The 23,324-nt window shown below is 47.1% G+C and overlaps 1 protein-coding gene across 1 annotated transcript; it reads left to right on the forward strand.

The window, feature by feature from the left end:
* The first annotated feature begins 1,136 nt into the window (after positions 1 to 1,136).
* Positions 1,137 to 23,120, forward strand: LOC119404016 (uncharacterized). Its single transcript, XM_037670647.2, has 5 exons — positions 1,137 to 1,496; positions 6,729 to 6,790; positions 10,972 to 11,049; positions 12,686 to 12,718; positions 22,873 to 23,120. The coding sequence occupies exons 1-5, from the start codon at positions 1,409 to 1,411 to the stop codon at positions 23,065 to 23,067; spliced, it is 456 nt and encodes a 151-aa protein (XP_037526575.1). The 5' UTR covers positions 1,137 to 1,408; the 3' UTR covers positions 23,068 to 23,120.
* Positions 23,121 to 23,324: the final 204 nt, after the last annotated feature.

The following is a 23,324-nucleotide window of genomic DNA, read 5'->3' on the forward strand; positions in this document are numbered from 1 at the left end:
CATTAAAGAAATATCTTTTTTTACAACAAAATGACCCTTACTTCATGAATACCTCTCGTATGACAGATACGGGCCGTGCTTCTCTGCTGTATACAACTGCAATCACTATTATTCTTTTGACAATCATCAAACATTACGCTCGTCCTCGTGACATTGCTGCAACGTCTGAAAGTGTGCGTCCTCACAAACTGCTGCTGGCACTTCGGCGTAGCCTGTGCAAAGTGTAATGCATAAGAGTGAACCTTTTATGCAATTAATCTTAGGGCCACAGCGGTGCATAAAACTAAATATAGCATGAGCTTACGCGTTGCATATATAGCATGAAAATAAATGCCATTTTCCGCATCTCTATTAGTTGTACAGCATTCGTTTAACCATTTAAATGACGCTTCGCTTCACGTAGGTTCCGGCGTGCGAATTTGACCTGCATTTTTTTAAACCCTCAAATAAATTCTCCGCATGGGAACCGCTCACACAAAGCACTTTTTATCCAGAATTGACGACGAGGATGTGTATCACCTGTTGCTCGACTGTCCCACGCACATGACACACAGCTCAGCGACTCGAACAGGAACTTTGTTTATTAGATTCAGCGCCAACCGTTTCACTTGCCAAAACATGAGGCCCTTGGCCATGAAGGGTTCATCACAAAGCAATGAAAGTCCTACAACGCTTCTGCTTTTTATGATGTATGCTGACTAATAAGCGGGATCTGTTAGAAAGATAATTTTTTAGCCTAAAATCTCGTTTTTCTTTCTTAATTTTTATTTTTATGCTAATAACAAAGTGACATGGTGTTGCCACCACCAGAAAATGTCGAAAAGAACTCCCTACATTGAATTTTATTTCAATAAATAAAGGGCTTTTTTAAAATAAAAAAGAGAACCTAGTCGGAGCCTGGCGCCAACATTTCGGCCGTACAAACAAGTATTATTATCGAAACGTTGGCTTCGGCCTCGGCCTGAGACAGCCGTTGTTCAAGCACTGTTGACCATTGCGAGTCTCCGACTTCCTGTCGAACACCTGCTTTGTTTAAAGAACAACGGCATATATTCTTTCTCTTTCTTTAAAAAAGAGCACATGCTTGCTTTCGCAGTTTTCTGTACAGGACATATTTTGCTCGCTGAAAATTTTCTATATATACACTGCTATTATTCTTTAAGCATATCGCTGCGCGTGCAATCCGGTGGACAAGAATTAATGCGATGCATTGCAATAGCCACGAAAGCCCTTTCCGATATTTCAATCAATAATGCCGAAAAACATGTATGACAAGTAGGGTGTACAATACAGAGAGCGGAGTGTGACAGCTGCTCCACATAAGGGAAGACGAAACTAGCTCGGTGTCCTCCAAGAGTATCTCACGACGCGTAAGCAAGGAACGCACAGAAGAACAACAGCGGCGACCATGAAAGTCACGGTGCTGAGCTTATGCTTGGTGTTGAGCGCCATATGCGCTGTACGCGCCCAGTCATTGCAGAATCCTTTATTTTGCCGTAAGTGTTTCTGTTTTGCACCTACTCGTAACAACATCTTCCGGCAAGACTCCTGTCTCGAAGACTCGACCCTAAAGAAGATGATTTTGCACACCTGTTAGTACAAGCAGCGCGAAGTCTGGTGTAATGTGATGGCGATGAATGAGTGGTACCGAATCAGAGACTGATTCCGAGTCGCTCAAGTATCTCTATTGCATTACTTCAAGTATTTTATCGGCGATCTCACGGTTGTCGAACAAGGTTTTAGTAATGTCCTTTAAGTTCGACGCACAAATGACAACACTGCGCTCGCGATTGTTAAACACCAATGTTTTCTGTCGTGATTCATCACATCGTACCACAACTTTCTACAAATAATCTTTTTTTTTTCTTATTAACTAAAGAAAGAAAAAAATTGAAGCTTTGTTCAGAGTTCCATCGAGAGGCTTACTACGTCGACAACCGGCAGTAAAGGCTCAGAGAACCCACACAGTTACCCAATGCATGTTAAGACTGGGATGGCGTGAAACTTTCTTGTGGCTTTAGGCTTTTCCAAAACGTACTGTGAACAAGTGCTCCTTATAGCGTAACAGTACCTTGCGCTTCTAAACCTTTTCTTACTTGAACTAAACGTTCACGGAAAGAAAGAAAGAAAAAAAAAGGGGGGGGCGCAGGTGTGGAGGTGACATATATGTATGTCCGCGGCAACAAGAAGAAGAGCACGAACAAAAGAACCTGCCCGTCATATCTGTACTCAACCGGACATTCAGAGCAACGTTCGCAGAGTAGTGAAGCCCACAGAAGCGCAGCCGACGCAACAGCCTGTCGAGCAGTTTCCTTTTCAGCAACTGACGAGCAACACGTCGACAGGCACGCGCATGTGCGCGATGAACCTTCTGATAGTAAATGTCGCAAGGTGAGGCGTGAACTCAGCAGGTGACCACAAATCACTCCACACAAATGTAATGTCCCACTGGCTGAACTAGTATGTTTGGCCTAGTTTCTGCTCTAAAGAAAAAAAAAGAGGGGGAGACGAAACGTGGCGCACGATGCAGGCTTGTACGTATAGTCTAAACATTCTACTGAACTTACAGCCCATAAGCTAAATACGTGCGCGAGTAAGTTGCTATTTTGCAAGTATACTTCGAGCAAGCAATTAATACTTTCGCTAAAATATATTTCGATAGTAACTTGCACCTACAGTGTGAATTAGTTGACGGCTACCTGAGGTGGCAATGCATCAAGCCGCTACCATATTAATTGTACGTGTACAGAGGCTCATACACATCTGGGAGCCTGTAACTATGAAACATAACCGGTGCTAGAGATAGAGGCATCACTAAATAGTAGTAATATATTCGAACTAGCTAGCCCAGAGCGTTAGAGCACAAAAACATTTGCGACAAGTAATACATACATATAAACATTATCAATAATTAGCCGCAGACTTTGAAAAATATATTTTAAAGAGTGCTAAAAACGAAATGCCCCATGTCCTTTAACCCGGTGACATTATGCAATCGAATATGCAAGTGCCATTAGAGGGAGAGAAGGAAAAGCTCTTTGTTGGATATTTTCTATGGTGTGTATACGACCGCTGATATGCTACTTTGCACAGGGGGCAAAAAAATAAAGGAAAATAAAGATAAATATAAAATGACCTGGTAAATGCGATATTTACAATGCATGCTTTTCTATATACTGCATTAAGAGAACGTTAAAAGATTTCCGCGAAGACAAGTTTCTGAGAGTTATCGGTACAACAAATTCAATGTCCGCGGTTTCGAAGGTCAGACCGTAGGACCTATAAGATGCCGCGTGAGGTTAACGGAGCATGACAAATAATCTCCATTTAGCGCTCATTAAAAACCTCTTGAGGCACGCGGGACATACAAGTAGTATGCATGCGTTTATCACACTCTCTTTCTCTCCTATGCGAGGATGCGAGACAGATAACTGCCAGTCAATACCTCGTTCAGGAGTAATACTAGACAAGACCGATAGTACAATGTCGCTGACTAGCGAGGAAGAAGCCGTGGAATTTTCCATCTTAGTGAGAAGACCACGAATCTTAGAAAGTTATCTTGGAAAAGTGACAAATTGAAGAGACAATTCTATTATTCACTGGATATTTTTTTTTTGCCATCTTCGAAGATTCATGTTTTATTATATTCTTTTGAAGCTTGTGCAATAACGTCCGTTTCGGGCGTTTTCATTCGCTTTCAAGCTTTCTTGAATACCGGTGTGGCCAGGTATAGATTGGAAATGACGCAAGGCCCAACAATAATTGCCTTCTAGAGAAGACAGGCGATGTGACAGGTTTGTCATACTAGACAGGCATAGGCGTGCGCAGGGTTTACCATCAGGGGGGTGGCGAAGGCTCATCTCAGCGCCACCCCCCCCCCCTTGTAAGTCAATGTACGAGGCAGATTTTGCACCCCCCCCCCCTCTTAGGTGGCTAGGGGGGTCATGTACGGGGCAGATTTTGCGCCTCCCTCTTAGGTTATTAGGGGGGGGCGCCCCCCCCCCCCTCTGTGCGCACGCCTATGTAGACAGGTTTGTAATTTCTGGGCTTATATAACACCGCTCGTTGCGCAATTCATATGTTTTGAGGCCTGGCGCGATTCTACGCTTCTGCCACGCAATATTACATTCGTTATGGAGACCCCTTACAGTATACGACATTCATATAGTGTTTTTTTTTCGAAGCAGTTTCAAGATATGGCGTAGCTCTGTGGTAAAACCAGTAAAGCACCCACATGCCACGTGGGTGGCCTCGGTTCGGTTCTCCATCGAACCGATTTTATTTATTATTTATTTTATTTGCATCTTTCTCGATTTTTCACTCTCGGACAACGCTGATTTTTCGCTCACAACCAACGACGCCGACACCGACGCCGACACCGGAATCTCTCCGAAACGAGCTCTTTAACGCTATCGCGTTAATATTGATAATTTGGTTCAAATCGAGGGAACAAGAAAGTAGCCAAAAAGTAGTCAAGTAGCCAAACCTGGCAACCCTGGCGGAGAGTGCGTGATGCACCGGGTATGATGACATTGTTTGGCGTCGTAATTTGGTGCTCACAGCTGACATCCACGCGTCTGGGTCAATAAGTACTGCGACACTTACGCCTTTGACTACAGGATGTTAATATTTGTGGTGTTGGCCGCATGCACATAGAGTCCCAAGACTGACGGAAAACATCGCCGGATGCACCTGCCGTCACTGCCAACGACGACGTTGCAACAACGTCTCAATTACTCCTACGCGGTATACAGCTTACGCGATTTACTGTCGCCAAGTGCCCGATATATCAACATTGCACATGTAAAAGAAAAGCTCATTCACTTGCACGAGCCCCGTTCGTTTCCCCGCATCATTTTGCGATAGACATCCTTCGTAAGAGAACCTGCGGCGTACGGGTGGATGACATGACCTTCAAAACTGTTCACCAAAGCTGAGAGAGAGAGAGAGAGAGAATCAAGTTTTATTGCCGCCACCATTGACAGGGAGGGCGCAGCGTCTCTCCGCCTGAAATCCTTTGGCTATCAGCAGCGGCTTATGCCAGCTGGACGGCTAAAACCTGGTATCGCTGGTCTGTGCTGAGCAACACATTCTCCCACTGCTCTCGGTCTTTAATTTTGCGGCCCTCGGACACATCAAAAGCGAAAAGCCCTTAATGCAGCAACTCGTGAAAGATTTTGGCTTGCCACACAAGGCCATAGTTACATACCCCTCCTCCATCCCAACCCATCCACACGCCACGGTAGTCTAGCGGCTATGGTGCTCGACTGTTGACCCGAAGGTCGCGGCGGCCACATTTTCGATTGAGGCGAATATGCTTGAGACCGGTGTACTTAGATTTAGCTGCACGTTAAAGAATCCCAGGTGGTCGAAATTTCCGGAGCCCTCCACTACGGCGTCCCTCATAATCATATCGCGGTTTTGGAACGTTAAAATCCAACAATTATTATTTTACCCTCCCCCTTTCCTGTTACTGTATCACTCTTCAACCGCACCCGCTTTTCTTTTTTTTTTTGCTAGTGGGAAAAGGCGTAGTTAATATTAAAGTTCTGCTGTTATACGTCCTGGATTTCGCATGACTGTTGTATGAGTACGTGTGTTAGTATTAAAGGGGTGCTGACACGGAAATTTTCAGTTGTCGTTTTTTCGCGTCAAATGAAAGGCCAGGCTCTCAAGAGCCTAGAAAAGGTAGTGCTAAGCGCGATTACACCCTAAAAAAAGTAATTAAAACATGTTTTTAAAAGTTGGTTTCGGTTCGTATACTGTATCCTGACGTCACAACGCGGTATGAGCTTCTCATCACGTGCTCGCACAATATATGGTGACGTTTCCACGGCCGCTCCACACCGTGGCTCCGTTGATGACGCACAAGCGACCATTTTGAATGTTTTGATGACGCACAAGCGGCCGTCTTGGAAGTTTTGGTACCCGACGTCACGACAACTAGCCAGACTGCTGCGTGAAGTCACCAGAATTAGTACTGTAACCTGACGTCAACCTAGTGTCGATGTTGGTAGGTGCGCCATAAAAAAATTGACTGTAATACTAAAATAAAATATCTTAGCATTTGATGAGCTTCACACTTGCTCAGAGCCGTCTCTGCATACAGGAGATTTGTATGGCAGAGTAAACTCGCCTTCGAAAAAAGGTGTCAGTACCCATTTAAGGATCTACGATTACGTACCTGCCGAAGCATCGTGTACTCTGTACTCGGTGACAACCTAAGAATTCAGTAGTAGCTCCGCCAAAATAACCGCGGTGCACCTGCCCATAATGCCCCTCTGCAATACAGCAGTGTCAGCTGGAGTACAATCGTAAGTGTATGTTTGCTCTGCGCGTATAAATGTTAGGCTTATTCAAAAATAAACGGTCGTTATTTTTAGATAAAATGTTATCTTTGGCCTAATATGACTTCAGAATCTTGTATAAAAACTGCCAAGACGTTCAAGTTCAATACTGAAATCAGCGACACAAGGTAGATCTCTACGGTAATATTAATCATAAACACGCAAAAGCGTTGAAGTCACGAAAATCAGTGAAAGTAATTGGCAGGCGCATTTTAACAAATTTTCTTTAAGTGCCCATGTCGCGGTAATCTTAGGTCGTCGCTGACTCTAGGCGACACATATTTCTCATTTGTATGTTACTTCCTGCCATACACTAGTGTTCTTCTCGAATTATGTATGTGTACGTGAACAGTTGTTGCTTTTTTTTTGCGTTTCTTTTAGCTTTAAGGCTGAGACTTAAGGTACACGTACTCCAGTGCACGGTGAGGAACTTGCAAGAAAAAGTAAGTACGGCATCCTTTACGTTATGGCTCGAACCATGGTTCGGGCGTTGCGTTTATCCAGATTCCCACGACGTATAGGCCCCGGGACAATTGATGATGCGAGGTCTGCGTGCGAGGTCCGCGTGCGGTCTGTCTGAGCGCAGCGTCCACACGGTGGGCCACAAATCAGACAGATGGGCTGACCAACTGTTTTGTACTTTCGACTCTAGGAATTTACCAAATGACACCCGCCGCGAGCGTTTCCGAAAGCGTAAAGGGTGTACAAGCAATAACAGTCTCATTAACCATCAGTTTTCTGCCGTGACGCTTGTTTCCCCGAATTATCAAAGAGGTCATGCACCACTTCTCGGGTATGGTGAGAAAGTACATTCTGCGGCAAGCATACACAGCTGTGTGCAGCTCAACCAACTATTGCAGTCATGCAAGCGGAGCACGAAGTTGCCATTTTCTCAGGTGCCCTCTTTTGATACACAGGCCTGTTCTCGCTCTCCTCGGAGCTGCCGGCGCCTGCTGTTTGACGTCAAACAACAGATATCATACTATAGACTAACAGCCTACATAAATCAAGAGCGGCATTTGGATCAGATGCGTTTCTTGCCACGGGGTACCGCCACGTGCCGGCGCAGCGCTCCATAGTCTAACATTACACAGAGAGCCGCACTCGCACGCAGGAATCACAACGGAAGAGAGCTATCACGTTTCATCACGCGCGCTCAAGCTGATGGCGCGCGCTGACGTAACTTCTTTCTGCCTCGCCATCCCTCCCTGTGTAGCTTCCAGCGCGCTCGTCGTGACATGAGGAGAGAGAAAGCGCTTGAAGTGCGCGACATACCCTTGTAACTTTGCTTGTTCTTGGCGGATTCGAGAAAGTTTTGCGGCAATCGATTCGTGAGGCAATAAACTCCGATACTAAGGTCATTCGATGATTACTTGAAAACATTAGGCAGATCCCACGCGTTGTGGGAATCGGTTTCATGCGAAGCAGTCAGCGAGTACTCTATGCTGTATTTTATGGCTTTGAGCCAAGCGTTACGAGGTGGATCGATTCTGGATCGACTAGCTGTGTGCACATCGTGGGCTTACCAGGGACGTCGACAACACTGGCGTTTAAGTGGTAACCTATGGTGCGACGAAACGTTAGCCCTCACGTTAGAGTACATACGTAACTTTCGTTAATGTATTCCTCCCGGGTAGAGCAATGCTTCAATATAGCTTGCTGAATCATAGGAATACAGATGTAATGTTTATTAGACTGTTATCAAAGCGGAGCCAGCACTGGAACCACAGACGTCAATCTGATCTGACGCCTGTATCGTAGAAGTGCATATGTAGTGTTATTGCTTTCTTGTAAAATTAGATAGCCAGCACCACAACCACAATTAATCTTGCACCGACGTTACGCTTGCATAGGCTGTTTTCCCAAACCAGTTTATCGACCTGGCGTGGCTGTGTGGCAGAATACCTGATTGCCACGCAGAATGCTTGGGTTCGATTCCTGCTGGGATCCTAATTTTCATTCTTTCCATTCTTCGGGTCAACGCTGCCGATGTCGGTTTTTCTTAACGCTCTCGCATTTAAGTTACCAATGTCTGTTCTCCCCGTGCCTGAGTAGATATACACTGTTAATCACCTGTGGCGCATACCCGTCCACTGTGGCCCGTGGTGAACGGGTATGTGCCACACGTATCTAGAGAAAAGTGTTAGACGATGTACGCGACAGGATTTTCAAGTTATTCATGTCATGACCCGTCATATTCGTCGAACCCTCTTACCCTCCCATGCCAATTTTGGTCAGACGTAGGCGGCTAGATAGATAGATAGATAGATAGATAGATAGAAACGCTCAAAGTGTCAAAGGTTCGCTAAGAAATGCTTTGCATTTAAAAGAACATTTCATTGCATTACAAGATGGAATGAAATGGAACTTGTGCATTTCAGTCTGGTTCATGCAAAAAAAAAGAACTTCTTGACTTTACCCTTGTGAACGACGCAAGTTCCGTTTTCTCCGGCTCCGCTAAAAGATGCTCCGCTGCGCCGGCCGTCGGGCAGTGCGGATATGGCAAATGCTACGTCAAAAGGCTGTTCTCAGAGGCGGGTGGTTTGAATGGCGCAAAAAGTATGCGGACTATTAAAACTTGATTTTCTTTCAAACTAGGCATTTCCTTGCCATGAAAAAGCACTAAGAGCTTTCTGGAACGTTATTTCAACAATCGACATCGACTTATAAAATACTTGGAGGACGCTTTCGCATCGCCATCAAGAGCAGAACGCGGTAGTGTAAGCGGGCCCCGTTCGCATCGCCTTCTCAGTCACATAGTCTCATTCGTGCCGCAAGGAAAAGAACGTCTTCGCGCTTAACATTGGTCATTTCAAACTGTCCTAGAGTGCCTAATCTTAAGTGCAGTTGCGAATTGCCCTCTACGCCATAAATCTTCCTTTTGCGAAAGGCGAAGCACCCTCTACGCGTCCGTAAGGCAACACGCGTACCTACGCAGCTGCACACTTTTTCGGTGCTGTTAATGATGATTATGCCAGGACACTTTGTAAAGGGTGGGCTTTTAAACCACGCACTAATCGCGCAATTTACATGCTTTGACGACTGGTGCGATTCAACGCTTCTACCATGCAATATTACATGCTTAAGAGTCCTCCCACAGAGTCCCCTACGCGCCGTTCGTGTAGGGTTTTTTCCGAAACACTTCAAGCACTGGATTGGCTCGGTGGTAGAACACTGCTTGCCACTCAGAAGGCCTGGATTCGATTCCCACTGCAACCGAAGGTTTTATTACTTGCTTATTTGCATCTACCTCGATTTTTCGCTCCACAACAAACGACGCCGACACTGAGGCCGACACCGGAATTCCTGCGAGACGAGCTCTTTAACGCTATCACGATAATATTTGCATTTAGTGTCCCTTTTAAGGCCGACCCATTACAAAGCACTCAGGCATAAATGATCAGTAGCAGCCCCAGCATCAAGAAATATTAAGCAGAATGCGTATAGGTGCGCGCATGCATTGCCTCGCAGAGCGAGTACTTCGCTAATGCCCAAAATTATGAAATATCGCGTAGTGGGCACTTTGCAACTGTGCTTGCAGTAGACACTCTAGGAGAGTTCAAAGGGACACTATAGGCAAATATTAAGTCGGCGTTGATTGTTGAAATAGCGTTCCAGAAACCTCGTAGTGATTGTTTCGTGCCAAGGAAATGCTTATTTTGAAAGAAAAACACAATTTATTGGTCCGCGCGGCGTTAGCGCACTTCAAGTCACCCGCCTGAACGGGCCTTCTGACGTAGCAGTTGCCGTGCCCAACGTTTTACTGCCCGGCCGCTGACGCTACGGCTTTTTGCGCAACAGCGGCCATCAACCTTGCCAAGACACATCCACGGGACACTCCGAAACTGTATAGTTCACTGTAACAGAGCTTAGCTTGGCCAGCAGCAGAAATAGAGTATCAACAGTGCGAAAATAGCGAGAGCCAAGCACACGCAGCAGTACGCGATACCGAAACTACCACTTAGACGCGACCGCGTGAGCGAAGCGCAGCTCGGCGAAAACAGAACTTTTGAACCACTCGCGCCTTTCCCCATGGTAATGTCAAGAGGTTCTTTTTTCTATGAATCAAACAGAAACGAACAAGCAGCATTTTATTACGTCTTGTGATGCACGGAAGGTTTTTTTATTGCAACTAGTTTGGTTACTAGTGATTAATTGTACTCGGGACTCTTGACGTCATCGGGATCATTTCCAAAATGTCCCACTCGTGGCGCATATCATGTCCTACATTTACCTTAATTTCTCGATTAGTAGAGCACTGCTGTTGATAATATTGACGTTTTAGGCGATATCACACATTGCATGTCCTTTCACTGACATAAATTGTCACTTGCCATCAGTGTCCCTTTAAAACGGCCAATGTTACGCGCACATATGTTTCTTTCCTCGCGGCAGTTTCTTTCCTTTTACCGAGAAGGGCAGCATGGTAAGCGAGTGAGAAATACAAACGGGCCCGATTATGCCATCACGTAACACTCTTAACTAAAGGCAGGAAAGATGGAATTTTTCGAGGGGCTCGTTTCAGTGCCCTGCGCGCCCATATTTATACCCGATAAATAAAAGGAAACATTGTCCTGGCCTTACAAATCATTAAATCGAACTTGTACGCATGTCAACGTTGCAGGACCAAAACCGCATGATCAAGGTTATGACCTACAATGGCTTGGATTACAACAGACTGGGATGGTGGATTTGCACACCGGTAAGAACGGATCCACGAACGTAATTGTGCTATCGCGGCACCAATACAAATCGGTACAGTACTCACGGATTGAAACGAGAAAATTTAGGGCTAAGTAACGCACGTACTTTCATTACCCGCGTTAGGGTGGCTACCCGCGTGTACAGTTCGTGTCATATACTGGCTAATTTTGACTCGAACACTTGCACCAGAGCCAACGTTAACTTTAACGGCCAGATTCGCAGCGACATGACACGGTTAATTATCACGAGCAATTGCACACAGCAGACGCTATACTGAAAAAAAAAATTGTGTAGGCGACCATAATCCTTGACTTAGGTCTCGGCACTCGCACGTCGGCGTTCGTTGTGTTGACTTTGCGTTTCGCGCGCTGCCGAAGCGGATCTCCGAGGCCACGTAGAAAGAAGCGCTTGGTTGATATCTGCTCCGCCAGGTGCCGCAACGATCCCAGCTGCTCACTACCTCTAAATGAACTCATCATTGATTATCCTGACAGTCAATTGGCCCTTAAGTAATGTTATCCTCCAATATGTATCGTGTGTATCCAATATAACTCTTACTTGAACCATAACCATTGATTTCTATTTTTTTATAAGACTTTTGCGAGTATTCTTAACCCTTTGCGACGCTTTTGCACACAATTGTGTGCACCACTTGTTTTTGCTGGTTGTGCCGACTAGTGGCTAAGAAAGAGCAAGATACATTGAGGTTTCTATGAATTGAACCTCCTGAGAATAACAGAGAGCTGAGCTAGTTGGTAAGTATTCATGTTAAAGAGACAGGGCATGTGAACACGGACACGAAAGAAGTCAAGACACCACAAACGCCTGTGTGATGAACTTCATGCTGTGCAATAAAAGTGCCTTCCTTTAACTTAATTTTGCAGTGTACTGCTCCATATCGTCACTTTGCTGAAGGCACTACCATATTCAATGAGTTGTTCGACATACTGCTTCCTGCGAGCCACGTCAAAAGCATAATTTTTCTTTGCTCGAAATTAACATAACTGAAAACAATTTTGCACTGTAGTCTCGCCTGGGACGTGATTCTATTTATGCAAGAACAGAACAGTTCAGGATAAATAGATATTTAATTACAATTTAATTAAGAATAATTACTATAAAACGCATAGATCAACATATTATGACATTGTTTTTGTTGCAACAGAATCGAGTGCCTTGAAATGATGTGCAAATTTGATGCATTTACAGACAGTTGTTCATAGGTGGCATCTGAAATGGTTAAAACCAGAAGTGCTTGACCGGATATGCCTGGAAGAAAAGCCAGAGTGTTGCTCGGTGTTCGTGCCATGTTGCATTTCAATCCATGAGTACTGTACAACCAATATTGTGTTTATGTTTATGTCAAGTCTTACATTTATGCCAAGTAGTACGCTATAAATTAAGCAATTGAAGTTCTAGCACCACAGCTCCTTTGCCTGTTTAATGAGGTTTTATGCTGCCTAAATAACCAGAGAAAATTTTATGCATGCATGCATGTGTGTTACATCAATTTACACAATCATGATCTTTCGCAATGTCTCCTCCTTCAAGATATTCTTGTACTGCCGCTTGGAAGATATGTTTGTCTTTCACCTCAATTTCTAACATCTTTTGTGTTGTGTTTATTTTTCTAGCAGGCGGAATTTGCATTACGGAAAGTATTTACCGTAAGTAAAAGCAAATACATGGTGCAACTGTATCAACATCTATGAGAGTCAGCAGTTTTTCAATTAAGTCTATGACAGAAATGTTGTTTTTTAAATATGAATGCATAGATGATATGAGGCTCGGTGCTGTACCCAGACTCATCCCAACTTTAACGTAAAATAACAACACATGAACCGTACATTAATATCTACTAAATAAGAAAGGCTGGTACTTCTTGCATATATACTCACCACTGAACATTAATTTCAACGAACGCAGCACGTTCCTTACTAACTGAGGATGTCCCAACAACGGCTTGAACCTATTAACAAAACCTTTACCACTTATAGGGTGCTGCAGGCTGCGTTCATCAGTTCCTACAATTTTCCATCCAATATCTCCTTCAGCACTGTTTCAGTCACCTTTTAATGTAATACACACTGACGACTTTGTTATGCCACACGGACTGGCAAATCAATCAAAATCAATCAAAAAGCTTTATTATTCACATGAAGATCACACATCAGTTATGTTATGAAGGCAGGGCCCCGTAACTCGTGTAGGAGTTGTGAAGGGGGCCCTTAGTCATATTCTGTTATACAAACACAGAGCGGGTGAGAAAAGTGTATGACGCTATGAATATAGGACATCAGAGAAGGGACGAGAGTATAAAATTACACCATCTCCCGCTAAAGGGGACCATGAGGCGATGCGAAGCCGGAGCACTTGCACGATCGCGTTCCGTTGGCGTTCGTTGGGCATGCTACCGACCTCGCGTCGCGGAACGCGAAGAGGGACGCTACGCGCGTTATATCTTCCATCTAGCCTGGCCGTTAATTCTCACAGAGCGAGCGGGGAATGCGGTCGACAGGCGGGCGAGAGGGGGCAGCGTAGGAGTGGAGAGAGAAGGGGAGGGGACGCGCATGCGCTCGAGCTCATCGCGGCGTTGCGCAGGAGAGAATTTCGGCATGTCTAGCCCGCGTTTCAGAGGAAGAGTGGAAAGGGGAAGTGGAGAGGGGTATGGGAGAGGGGAAGTGAAGAGGGGACGGGGAGAGGTTGAGTGGAAAGGGGAAGTGGAGAGGAGGTGTGTGGAGAGGGTATGCTCATGCGCAGTAAGGGCGGTCACGCCGCACACCACCACCACTGGATTAAGCTCCGCCTTAAGATACTTCGCATCTAAAAGAACGTGGGTTAGTTTTGTAACAAGTAAATGACTGTGGTTCTGTTAGGTAAGTGGGTAGTTTGTTCCAAAGATGTGATGCGGTATGTGTGAATGTAAATGATCCATAATTAGTGCAAGATATTCGAATGGTTAAACTATTGGAGGTCACTGATCGTATCGGGTAGTGGGTATCTTGGTAAGCAATTTTTACTGAGGGACATTGTACGATTTTGTGCATGATTTTATATAGTAAAATGAGAACGTGATAATCAATGCAGTGTTTCACAGGAAGAATGTTAAGTAATGGGTATGCGAACGTCATTGAATCCGTTCTTTTTTGAAAGAGAATCGCTCGGAGCGCTGTGTTTTGTGCAGCAATAATTGGCAATAGTGTGGTGCAGAGGCGTAGCCAGAAATTTTTTTCGGGGGGGGGGGTTCAATCATACTTTATGTATGTTCATGTGTGCGTTTGTATGTGTGCGTGTATATATGCGCAAGCAAAACTTATAAATTTCGGGGGGGGGGTTTGAACCCCCCCCCCCCCCGAAATTGGCTACGCCCCTGGTGTGGTGGGGTATGTGAGGCCATATATGGTAACAGCATATGTAATGTGTGAATGCATAAAGCTGATATAAAGAGTGCGAAGGGTGTGCAAAGTAATAATGTAACGCAGTTTATATTGCCACGCCCGCTTCTGCTTTTATTTTGATGTGTTCGAGTTTGACCAGCAAGGACTGTTATCAACGCTCGACGCTGGCCCCGAAGCAGTGTTCGAGAAGCTTCACGATTCTGGTAGATAGTTTTGTTAAGATTGCGCGCCGCACGCGAATGTTCCAGCGTTGTCGAGAGATAACGCCGCCACCAGCGATATTGCTGGAAAGTTCCATAGCACCTGTATAAATGCCGACGCGCTTCACCGATTGTCAGTTGATCGACGGACGACGCCCTGTTCGCCGCTATCATTGTACAGCGTGTATTGCTGTAGTTCTATTCTGATTTTCCGGCCACAAGTTCGGCCAAATAAACAGTTTCATCCTGCAAACGCCGACTGCTGTCTTCGTCGACGTCACGACCACGTGACATCTGGTGGAGGTGCTGCTTCATGATCCGGACGCCACCGCGGAGCGCTGACCCAAGCCCAAGCCGCGACGAGGACGACGGCAAGGAAATCCCGGATCGTCGAACAAGCCGCAGGCAGAAGGGACTGCAGCCAGAGCACGGGCTCCTTCCCGAAAAACCCAGGCAGCCGCAGATCTCAACATCGACCACAGCGACGATGACCGACCACGTGCAGCCTGCGCCAATCCTTTTTCGCCAGCCCAAGGAGCCGCCCACCTTCCGCGGATCGTCGTTCGAAGACCCGGAAAGCTGGCTGGAAGCCTACGACCGAGTCGCCCTTTTCAATTCCTGGACCAGTGAAGACAAGCTACAGCATGTCTTCTTCGCCTTGGAGGACGCAGCTAGAACATGGTTCGAGAACCAAGAGCGAACCTTGACAACATGGGACGTTTTTCGCAGCAGGTTCCTGGCAACATTCACCAGCGTTGTCCGCAAGGAGAGGGCCGAGGCTCTGCTCGAAACCCGCGTGCAGCTGCCAAACGAAAACGTGGCACTCTTCACAGAAGAAATGACGAGACTGTTCCGCCACGCAGACCCTGAGATGCCCGAGGAGAAGAAAGTTCGCTTCCTCATGCGAGGAATCAAGCAGGAGCTGTTCGCGGGACTGATCAGAAACCCACCCAAGACCATCCAAGAATTCCTCGCGGAGGCAACAACAATCGAGAAGACGCTCGAGATGCGCACTCGGCAGTACAATCGCCGCGCATTCCAAGACAGCGCAGCAGTTCACGCCCTCGGCTCCGACGACTTGCGCGAAACGATACGAGCCATCGTGCGAGAGGAGCTGCGAAAGCTCGCACCTTTTACACAGCCCGAAGTGACGTCGATTGCGGACGTTGTACGCGAGGAAATCCAACAATCACTGGGTGTTCCTCAACCGGCACCGCCGCAGCTGCAAGCAATGAGCTATGCTGCTGCAGCCCGACGCAACTCCCCCCCCCCCCCCCCCCCTCCTCGCCCACGTCAAGACGCCGCGCCGCCCCAGCAGTTCCGCCGCCACCACCGACGTCATACCGCCCGCCAGCCGGTCAGCGATACGCGCCGAGGAAGACCGACGTTTGGCGCGCCCCCGACCATCGTCCACTCTGCTACCACTGCGGAGAAGCCGGCCACACCTACCGCCGCTGCCATTATCGACAGATGGGACTGCGTGGGTTCGCCGTCGACGCGCCGCGTCCACAGCAGGGGGAATGACCACGTGACATCGCCGACTACCTGGCAGGAGCGCAGTGGACCCCCCGAGGACCTTCCCGATCGCCGTCGCCAGGCCGCTACGCCTCTCCCCAACGCCGACCATACACTGGCCCAACCCGGGGCCGGTTACCTAGCCCGCATCCGGAAAACTAAGGGCAGCAACCGATGGAGGTGCGGTTGCTGTACGACGAAATACCGAAGACCCTCCGCCGCCGACGCCGCCGCCACGACGAAGGCTTCAGGACACGACGCGAACCCCTGACGACGAAACCTCGCGGACCGAAGTAGACCTGACGACGCAACGTGGAAGCAGCGGAACAAACCGACGTAGCCGTGACCCGACGCCACGACCTAACTGCAACGCAAGACGACGAACTAGCGACCTCGACGTTCTTATCGAAGGCCACAGCATCACAGCCCTCGTCGACACCGGAGCCGACTATTCTGTCATCAGTGGACCGTTCGCCACGAAGCTGAAGAAAGTTAGGACAGCCTGGGAAGGCCCCGAAATCCGGACAGCTGGAGATCACCTCGTAACCCCGGAGGGAATCTGCACAGCGAGACTCACAATTAACAACCGGATTTATCCCGCGAACTTCGTAATCCTGCCGCGTTGCTCGAGAGATGTCATCCTTGGTATGGACTTCTTAGGCCTTCATGGTGCAATCATCGACCTGAGGTCTAAGTCAATAACACTGTCCACGGAAAAGGCACTGCCGCCGCACACTCCGACAAGAAAGCACGCCTTGAATGTGCTGGAAGACCAGGTCATCATTCCCCCTCGCTCCAGCGTCATCATTTCCGTCGGCACTCAGAAATCAGCAGACCTGGAAGGCGTTGTTGAAGGCGACCAGCACCACTTGATTAACCGCAAGATTTGCGTCGCAAAAGGAGTAGCAGAGCTGCGGGCAGGGAAAGCAACAGTTATGCTCACGAATTTCAGCAACGAGTACAAGCACGTGAGTAAAGGCACGACGGTCGCCTACATCGAAGAAATCGTAGAAGCCAGCAATGCTTTCGGCCTCACCGATTCTCCCGAGCCTACTCCGACGAATAAAGCACCGCAACCAGCTTTCGACATCAATCCCAGCCTTCAGAAGCACAAACAAGAACAGCTCAGAACCCTGCTCTTGCAATACAAGGACTGCTTTTCGTCGTCGTCAAGAATTCGGCAGACTCCCGTGGCAAAACATCGCATCATAACAGAGGAAAGCGCCAGACCACTCCGTCAGAGCCCGTACAGAGTTTCGACGCGAGAACGCGAGGCCGTGAAGAAACAGGTCGACGAAATGCTACGCGACGACATCATCCAGCCGTCGAAGAGTCCGTGGGCATCCCCGGTGGTGCTAGTGAAGAAGAAGGATGGGACTCTACGTTTTTGCGTCGATTATCGTCGCCTGAACAAAGTCACGAAGAAGGACGTGTATCCCCTTCCCCGGATAGACGACACCCTGGATCGATTACACAACGCAAAGTACTTTTCGTCGATGGACCTCAAGACCGGTTACTGGCAAATAGAAGTCGACGAGAGAGACCGAGAAAAGACTGCTTTTATAACACCAGACGGCCTGTTCGAGTTCAAGGTCATGCCCTTTGGTCTTTGCTCGGCACCTGCGACTTTTCAAAGGGTTATGGATACAGTACTGGCCGGCTTGAAGTGGCAGACGTGTCTCGTGTACTTGGACGACGTCGTTGTGTTTTCCTCAAACTTCGACGAACACCTTCGGCGCCTTGAAGTTGTACTTCAAGCAATCAAGACCTCCGGACTCACCTTGAAGCCTGAAAAGTGCCGCTTCGCGTACGAGGAGCTCTTGTTCTTGGGTCACGTAATCAGTAAGGATGGTGTTCGCCCGGACCCGCGGAAAACAGCTGCCATCGCTGACTTCCCGACGCCCACCGACAAGAAGGCCGTACGCCGTTTTCTCGGCTTGTGCGCCTATTACAGACGTTTCGTCAAGGAATTTTCACGGATCGCCGAGCCACTGACGCAGCTCACGAAGGCCGACGTCGAATTCAGGTGGGAAACGTCGCAAGTTCAAGCATTTCAAGAACTGAAACGACGCCTGCAGACGCCTCCCATACTTGCGCATTTCGACGAATACGCCGATACGGAAATCCACACCGACGCAAGCAGCGTAGGACTCGGCGCCGTCCTTGTGCAAAAGACCGACGAATTCGAAAGGGTCATCAGTTATGCTAGCCCGTCGCTATCAAAGGCGGAAATCAACTACTCCACAACAGAAAAGGAGTGCCTGGCCATCGTCAGGGCTTCATCGAAGTTTCGCCCCTACCTCTACGGCCGGCCCTTCAAAGTTGTGAGCGACCACCACGCCTTGTGTTGGCTAGCTAACTTGAAGGACCCTTCAGGTCGCCTCGCACGGTGGAGCCTACGACTTCAAGAATTTGACATAACCGTCGTTTACAAGTCCGGAAGAAAACACTCCGACGCTGACTGCCTGTCCCGCGCCCCCGTCGACCCACCGCCGCAGGACGACACTGAGGATGACTGCTTCTTGGGAACCATAAGTGCCGAATACTTCGCCGATAGACAGCGAGCGGACCCAGAACTCAGGCGCCTTGTGGAATACCTCGAGGGCAGGACCACCGTTGTTCCCAAGGTATTCACGCGAGGACTGACGTCGTTTTTCTTCCGCAACGGTGTTCTCCTTAAGAACTTCTCGCCGCTTCGAGCCGATTCCCTTCTCGTAGTGCCCTCGACATTGCGATCAGAGGTCCTCCAGGCTCTGCATGACGACCCGACGTCTGGACACCTGGGTGTTTCTCGCACGCTCGCAAGAATACAGGAAAAGTACTACTGGCCGCGCCTTGTCGCCGACGTAACTCGCTACGTCAAGACCTGCCGGGACTGTCAGCGACGCAAGACACCGCCGACTAGGCCAGCCGGACTTCTGCAGCCTATCGAGCCACCTCGACGGCCGTTCCAGCAAATTGGGATGGACTTACTGGGGCCGTTCCCGACGTCCAATACCGGAAACAAATGGATCGTCGTAGCTACCGACTACCTCACCCGCTACGCCGAGACAAGGGCCCTACCTAGAGACAGTGCCGCCGAGGTAGCGAAGTTCTTCGTTGAGAACATCCTCCTGCGTCATGGCGCCCCAGAGGTCCTCATCACCGACAGAGGTACGGCGTTTACTGCTGACCTAACTCAGGCAATACTGAGATACAGCCAAACAAGCCACCGCCGGACCACAGCGTACCACCCACAGACCAATGGCCTCACCGAGCGGCTAAACAAGACCATCGCCGACATGCTGGCCATGTATGTCGACGTCGAACACAAGACGTGGGATGCCATCCTTCCGTATGTGACCTTCGCATACAACACGGCCATGCAAGAAACGACGCAAATGACGCCGTACAAGCTGGTCTACGGAAGGAGCCCGGCAACGACGCAATGCTACCAACCGCCACCGACGAAGACGACCTCGACGTAGCCGCCTATTTGCAACGCGCCGAAGAAGCTCGACAGCTCGCCCGCCTGCGCATCAAGAACCAGCAGAGGGTCGACAGCCGTCACTATAATCTTCGACGACGCCACATGGAGTACCAACCCGGTGACCGTGTGGGGGTCTGGACGCCGATACGCCGACGTGGGCTCAGTGAAAAACTTCTTCGGCGATACTTCGGGCCATACAAGGTGCTTCGACGTCACGGCGCTCTTGACTACGAGGTCGTCCCGGACGGCATTACGAACTCCCAGCGACGCCGCGCACGACCTGAAGTCGTCCATGTCGTGCGCCTTAAGCCGTTTTTTGCGCGTTAGCGACCCTGGAGACTCTACTTTTTCCTTTGTTGTAATTTATTTGTATATGCACTTGTTTTTTCCTTTCCATATTCTGTTGCAAGCATCGAGACGATGCTTTTTCAGAGGGGGGCAATGCCACGCCCGCTTCTGCTTTTATTTTGATGTGTTCGAGTTTGACCAGCAAGGACTGTTATCAACGCTCGACGCTGGCCCCGAAGCAGTGTTCGAGAAGCTTCACGATTCTGGTAGATCGTTTTGTTAAGATTGCGCGCCGCACGCGAATGTTCCAGCGTTGTCGAGAGATAACGCCGCCACCAGCGATATTGCTGGAAAGTTCCATAGCACCTGTATAAATGCCGACGCGCTTGACCGATTGTCAGTTGATCGACGGACGACGCCCTCTTCGCCGCTATCATTGTACAGCGTGTATTGCTGTAGTTCTATTCTGATTTTCCGGCCACAAGTTCGGCCAAATAAACAGTTTCATCCTGCAAACGCCGACTGCTGTCTTCGTCGACGTCACGACCACGTGACAATATAATATTGGGATTTTCTGATATATGGATAGTGTTGTTTCTTGAATGTGTTTATGCCACTTTAGTTGGCTGTCGAGGTAGACGCTGAGAAATTTCGTCTCATTAACCCGTTCCAAAGGAAAGCCGTTGAACTTCAACGACGTAGTGTTCATTAATCGGGTGTTTTACTGCTGCCGGTTACTGCTGCCGGTTCCTGAGATACGTGCTAATTAGGCTTAATGGTGCTCCACGAATGCCATACCTTTCAAGCTTTTGCAGCAGTATGTCGTGGTTCACAAGATCGAAAGCTTTGGTTAGGTCCATGAAAATACCCATAGTTAATAACTTTCCATCTATGTTTATTTTTGTTTTTTCTATGATGTTAATTAACGCTGTTACAGTCGACTTTCCTTTTAGATATCCGTATTGTTCTTTAGCATAAATGTTCTGGGCTGTGAAATACTTGTCTAGTCGGGATAGTGTTACCTTCTCAAAAACCTTAGAAAACGGGGCCAAACCGGATATTGGTCGGTAATTTGACATATTTAACTTATCTCCTTTCTTAAACACAGGCACAACCTTGGAAATCTTTAATAGCGTCGGAAATGATCCCAAAGTGAACATTTCATTAATGATATGTGATAGGGGTTCACAAATTATAGTCGAACAATGCTTTGGCAGTGATACTGGCACCAAGTCTAGACTCATTGAAGAAGTGTTCTTTAACGCCAAAATTACACTTCTCACTTCATGGAGATCGGTGGGCCTTAGAAAAAGAGAACTGGAAAAGTTGCTTATTGTTGTCGTGTCTTCTCGTGATTTATGTGAATCACTTACAACTAAATTATTGGTTAGTGTCGTGAAGTAGCTGTTGAAGCTTTCAGCAATGATAGAGGGGTCACTTACTATTGTGTCATTTACCAGCATTCCACATATAGCGTTTGTGTTGGTCGTGTTTAGGACGGTGTTTATCACTTTCCATGTAGCGTTTGAGTCACCATGAGCTTGTGTAACTTTAGCGTGAAAATAATTTCGTTTAGAAATCATGATTAGGCTTTCAAGTTTTTTCTTGTATGTCCTGTACCTGTTTTCTAAACTGATATTGTGTGGTTTCCGTTTTAATTTCCTATACATGTTATCCATGTGATTTATCGACTTTAAAATGCCAGGTGTTAGCCACAGTTTTCGCTTTATGTTTTTTTTCGATACCACAGGAACACGTTCACCTAGTTTTTTAGAGCTATTAAATATCTTCATGAACTGTTCATTTTTTTTGTCAGTGGTATCCGCTGAATACATAGAGTGCCAATTTTCCTTCATTAGGGCATTAAAAATGATTTCATGATTGTATGTTATTCGCTTCTGTGGAATACATGACTGATTAAGAAAAACTTGGTAATGGGCTAGTTGGTTAGACATGATCAACGTTTTTTGCGCAAACTTTACAAAAATGAAGTGAAGACGGAGATGAAGGACATACAAAACACATCAGCGCAAACTAACAACTGTTTAATGCGGAGATGAACATGAAATATATACAGTGACCCCATGTGTGACTGATTACTCGATGGCATGGTTGCGAAGACAGGCAGATGATCAATAATGTCAGATGCCAGTGTTCCATTAGAGAACTTCATGTCTGATATGTTTGTGATTATGTGATCTAATGTGCTCTGTCTTGAGTTAGTAATGCGTGTTGGCGATTTGACTAACTGTTGTAATCCGTAACTCGTTAGCAAGTCTGTTTAGTCATAAATATCGGTTCCATTAACATCAATGTTGATATCACCCAATAAAATTATCTGAGTGTTCTTTATGTTCTTATTAAGCCACTTGTTAAGCAAAATAACATGAAATAAAATCTAAACAGATGACAGCACCGAGACAACCTAAGGCTATCGTGCAAGTTCACCTCCCTCAAAAGCCTACATGTGCGGTGTGTGCCAAGGTAAAGGAAGTATAACACAATGTCGCCTCAGGAAGCAGTGTGGATGGGCAGAGCTATGGAGCTTTGCCACTGCCTGTAGTGCTCATCTTACAAAACCTAAAACATGCATCACTGTATGCGACATTGGTTTTCAGAAGCGATCATACTAATGAAGAAACGGATCTCAATAACTCAAATAATAAACACTTGTTACGACAAATCAAAGAACAGTTTTTGCAAGGGTTGACTTCTGGCTTTGTTCATGTGACATATTCTTAATGTGTAGTGCAGAAACTTTTTACAATTTCTGCCCTAGACACTAAAAAAAATAGGCACAGACGTCATGTCCTATCAGTCCTATGCATAGAACGTATCACAATTTCTATATCACTACAGGCGCGATAATCGGCACCCCTGATGTACCTCTCACTGCAAAATAAAAATAATGCTCTGCACTTTGTACTAAAATACTTTTATTTTATTTGCAGAAAAAACAGCTACGAAGGATCACTGCTGTTGGCATCCAGTGCATACTTTATTTGTACAGGGACTTTTATAGGACGAGCAATGAAATCACACCAGCATACACAAACACACCGAGCAACGAATTCACAACAGCATACACAAACCCACCGAGCAACGAAATCACACCAGCATACACAAACACACCAACGTACGAGTGATGCACTCGCCACGCATCTGCAAACCTGACCTGTTCAATAAAACGACTTATTAAGCAACAGCATGCAAATAACTGTTTATCAGTTACAAGTCATTGTCTGTCTTTCTGCCCTTTTGTTTCTTTTTTTCTTAATTGTTTACCAAATGCTCAGCTTTTTGTACAACCAAAGTGTGCTGCCAAACATTGGGCGATGTAATGATACAGCCAGATGCAAACAAAGGGAATAGCTGATCGCTGCACAGGGTGTTGCTTGATTTT

Source organism: Rhipicephalus sanguineus, chromosome 1, assembly GCF_013339695.2.
Source record: "Rhipicephalus sanguineus isolate Rsan-2018 chromosome 1, BIME_Rsan_1.4, whole genome shotgun sequence".
Classification (NCBI taxonomy): domain Eukaryota; kingdom Metazoa; phylum Arthropoda; class Arachnida; order Ixodida; family Ixodidae; genus Rhipicephalus; species Rhipicephalus sanguineus.

Bases quoted from the DNA above. Each gene is read 5' to 3' on its own strand.
- LOC119404016 (XM_037670647.2), top strand. From the start codon at position 1,409: ATGAAAGTCACGGTGCTGAGCTTATGCTTGGTGTTGAGCGCCATATGC. The intron at 1,497-6,728 runs GTAAGTGTTTCT...CGTTTCTTTTAG, and splicing joins GCAGAATCCTTTATTTTGCC to CTTTAAGGCTGAGACTTAAG. The intron at 12,719-22,872 runs GTAAGTAAAAGC...TTTTATTTGCAG, and splicing joins CATTACGGAAAGTATTTACC to AAAAAACAGCTACGAAGGAT.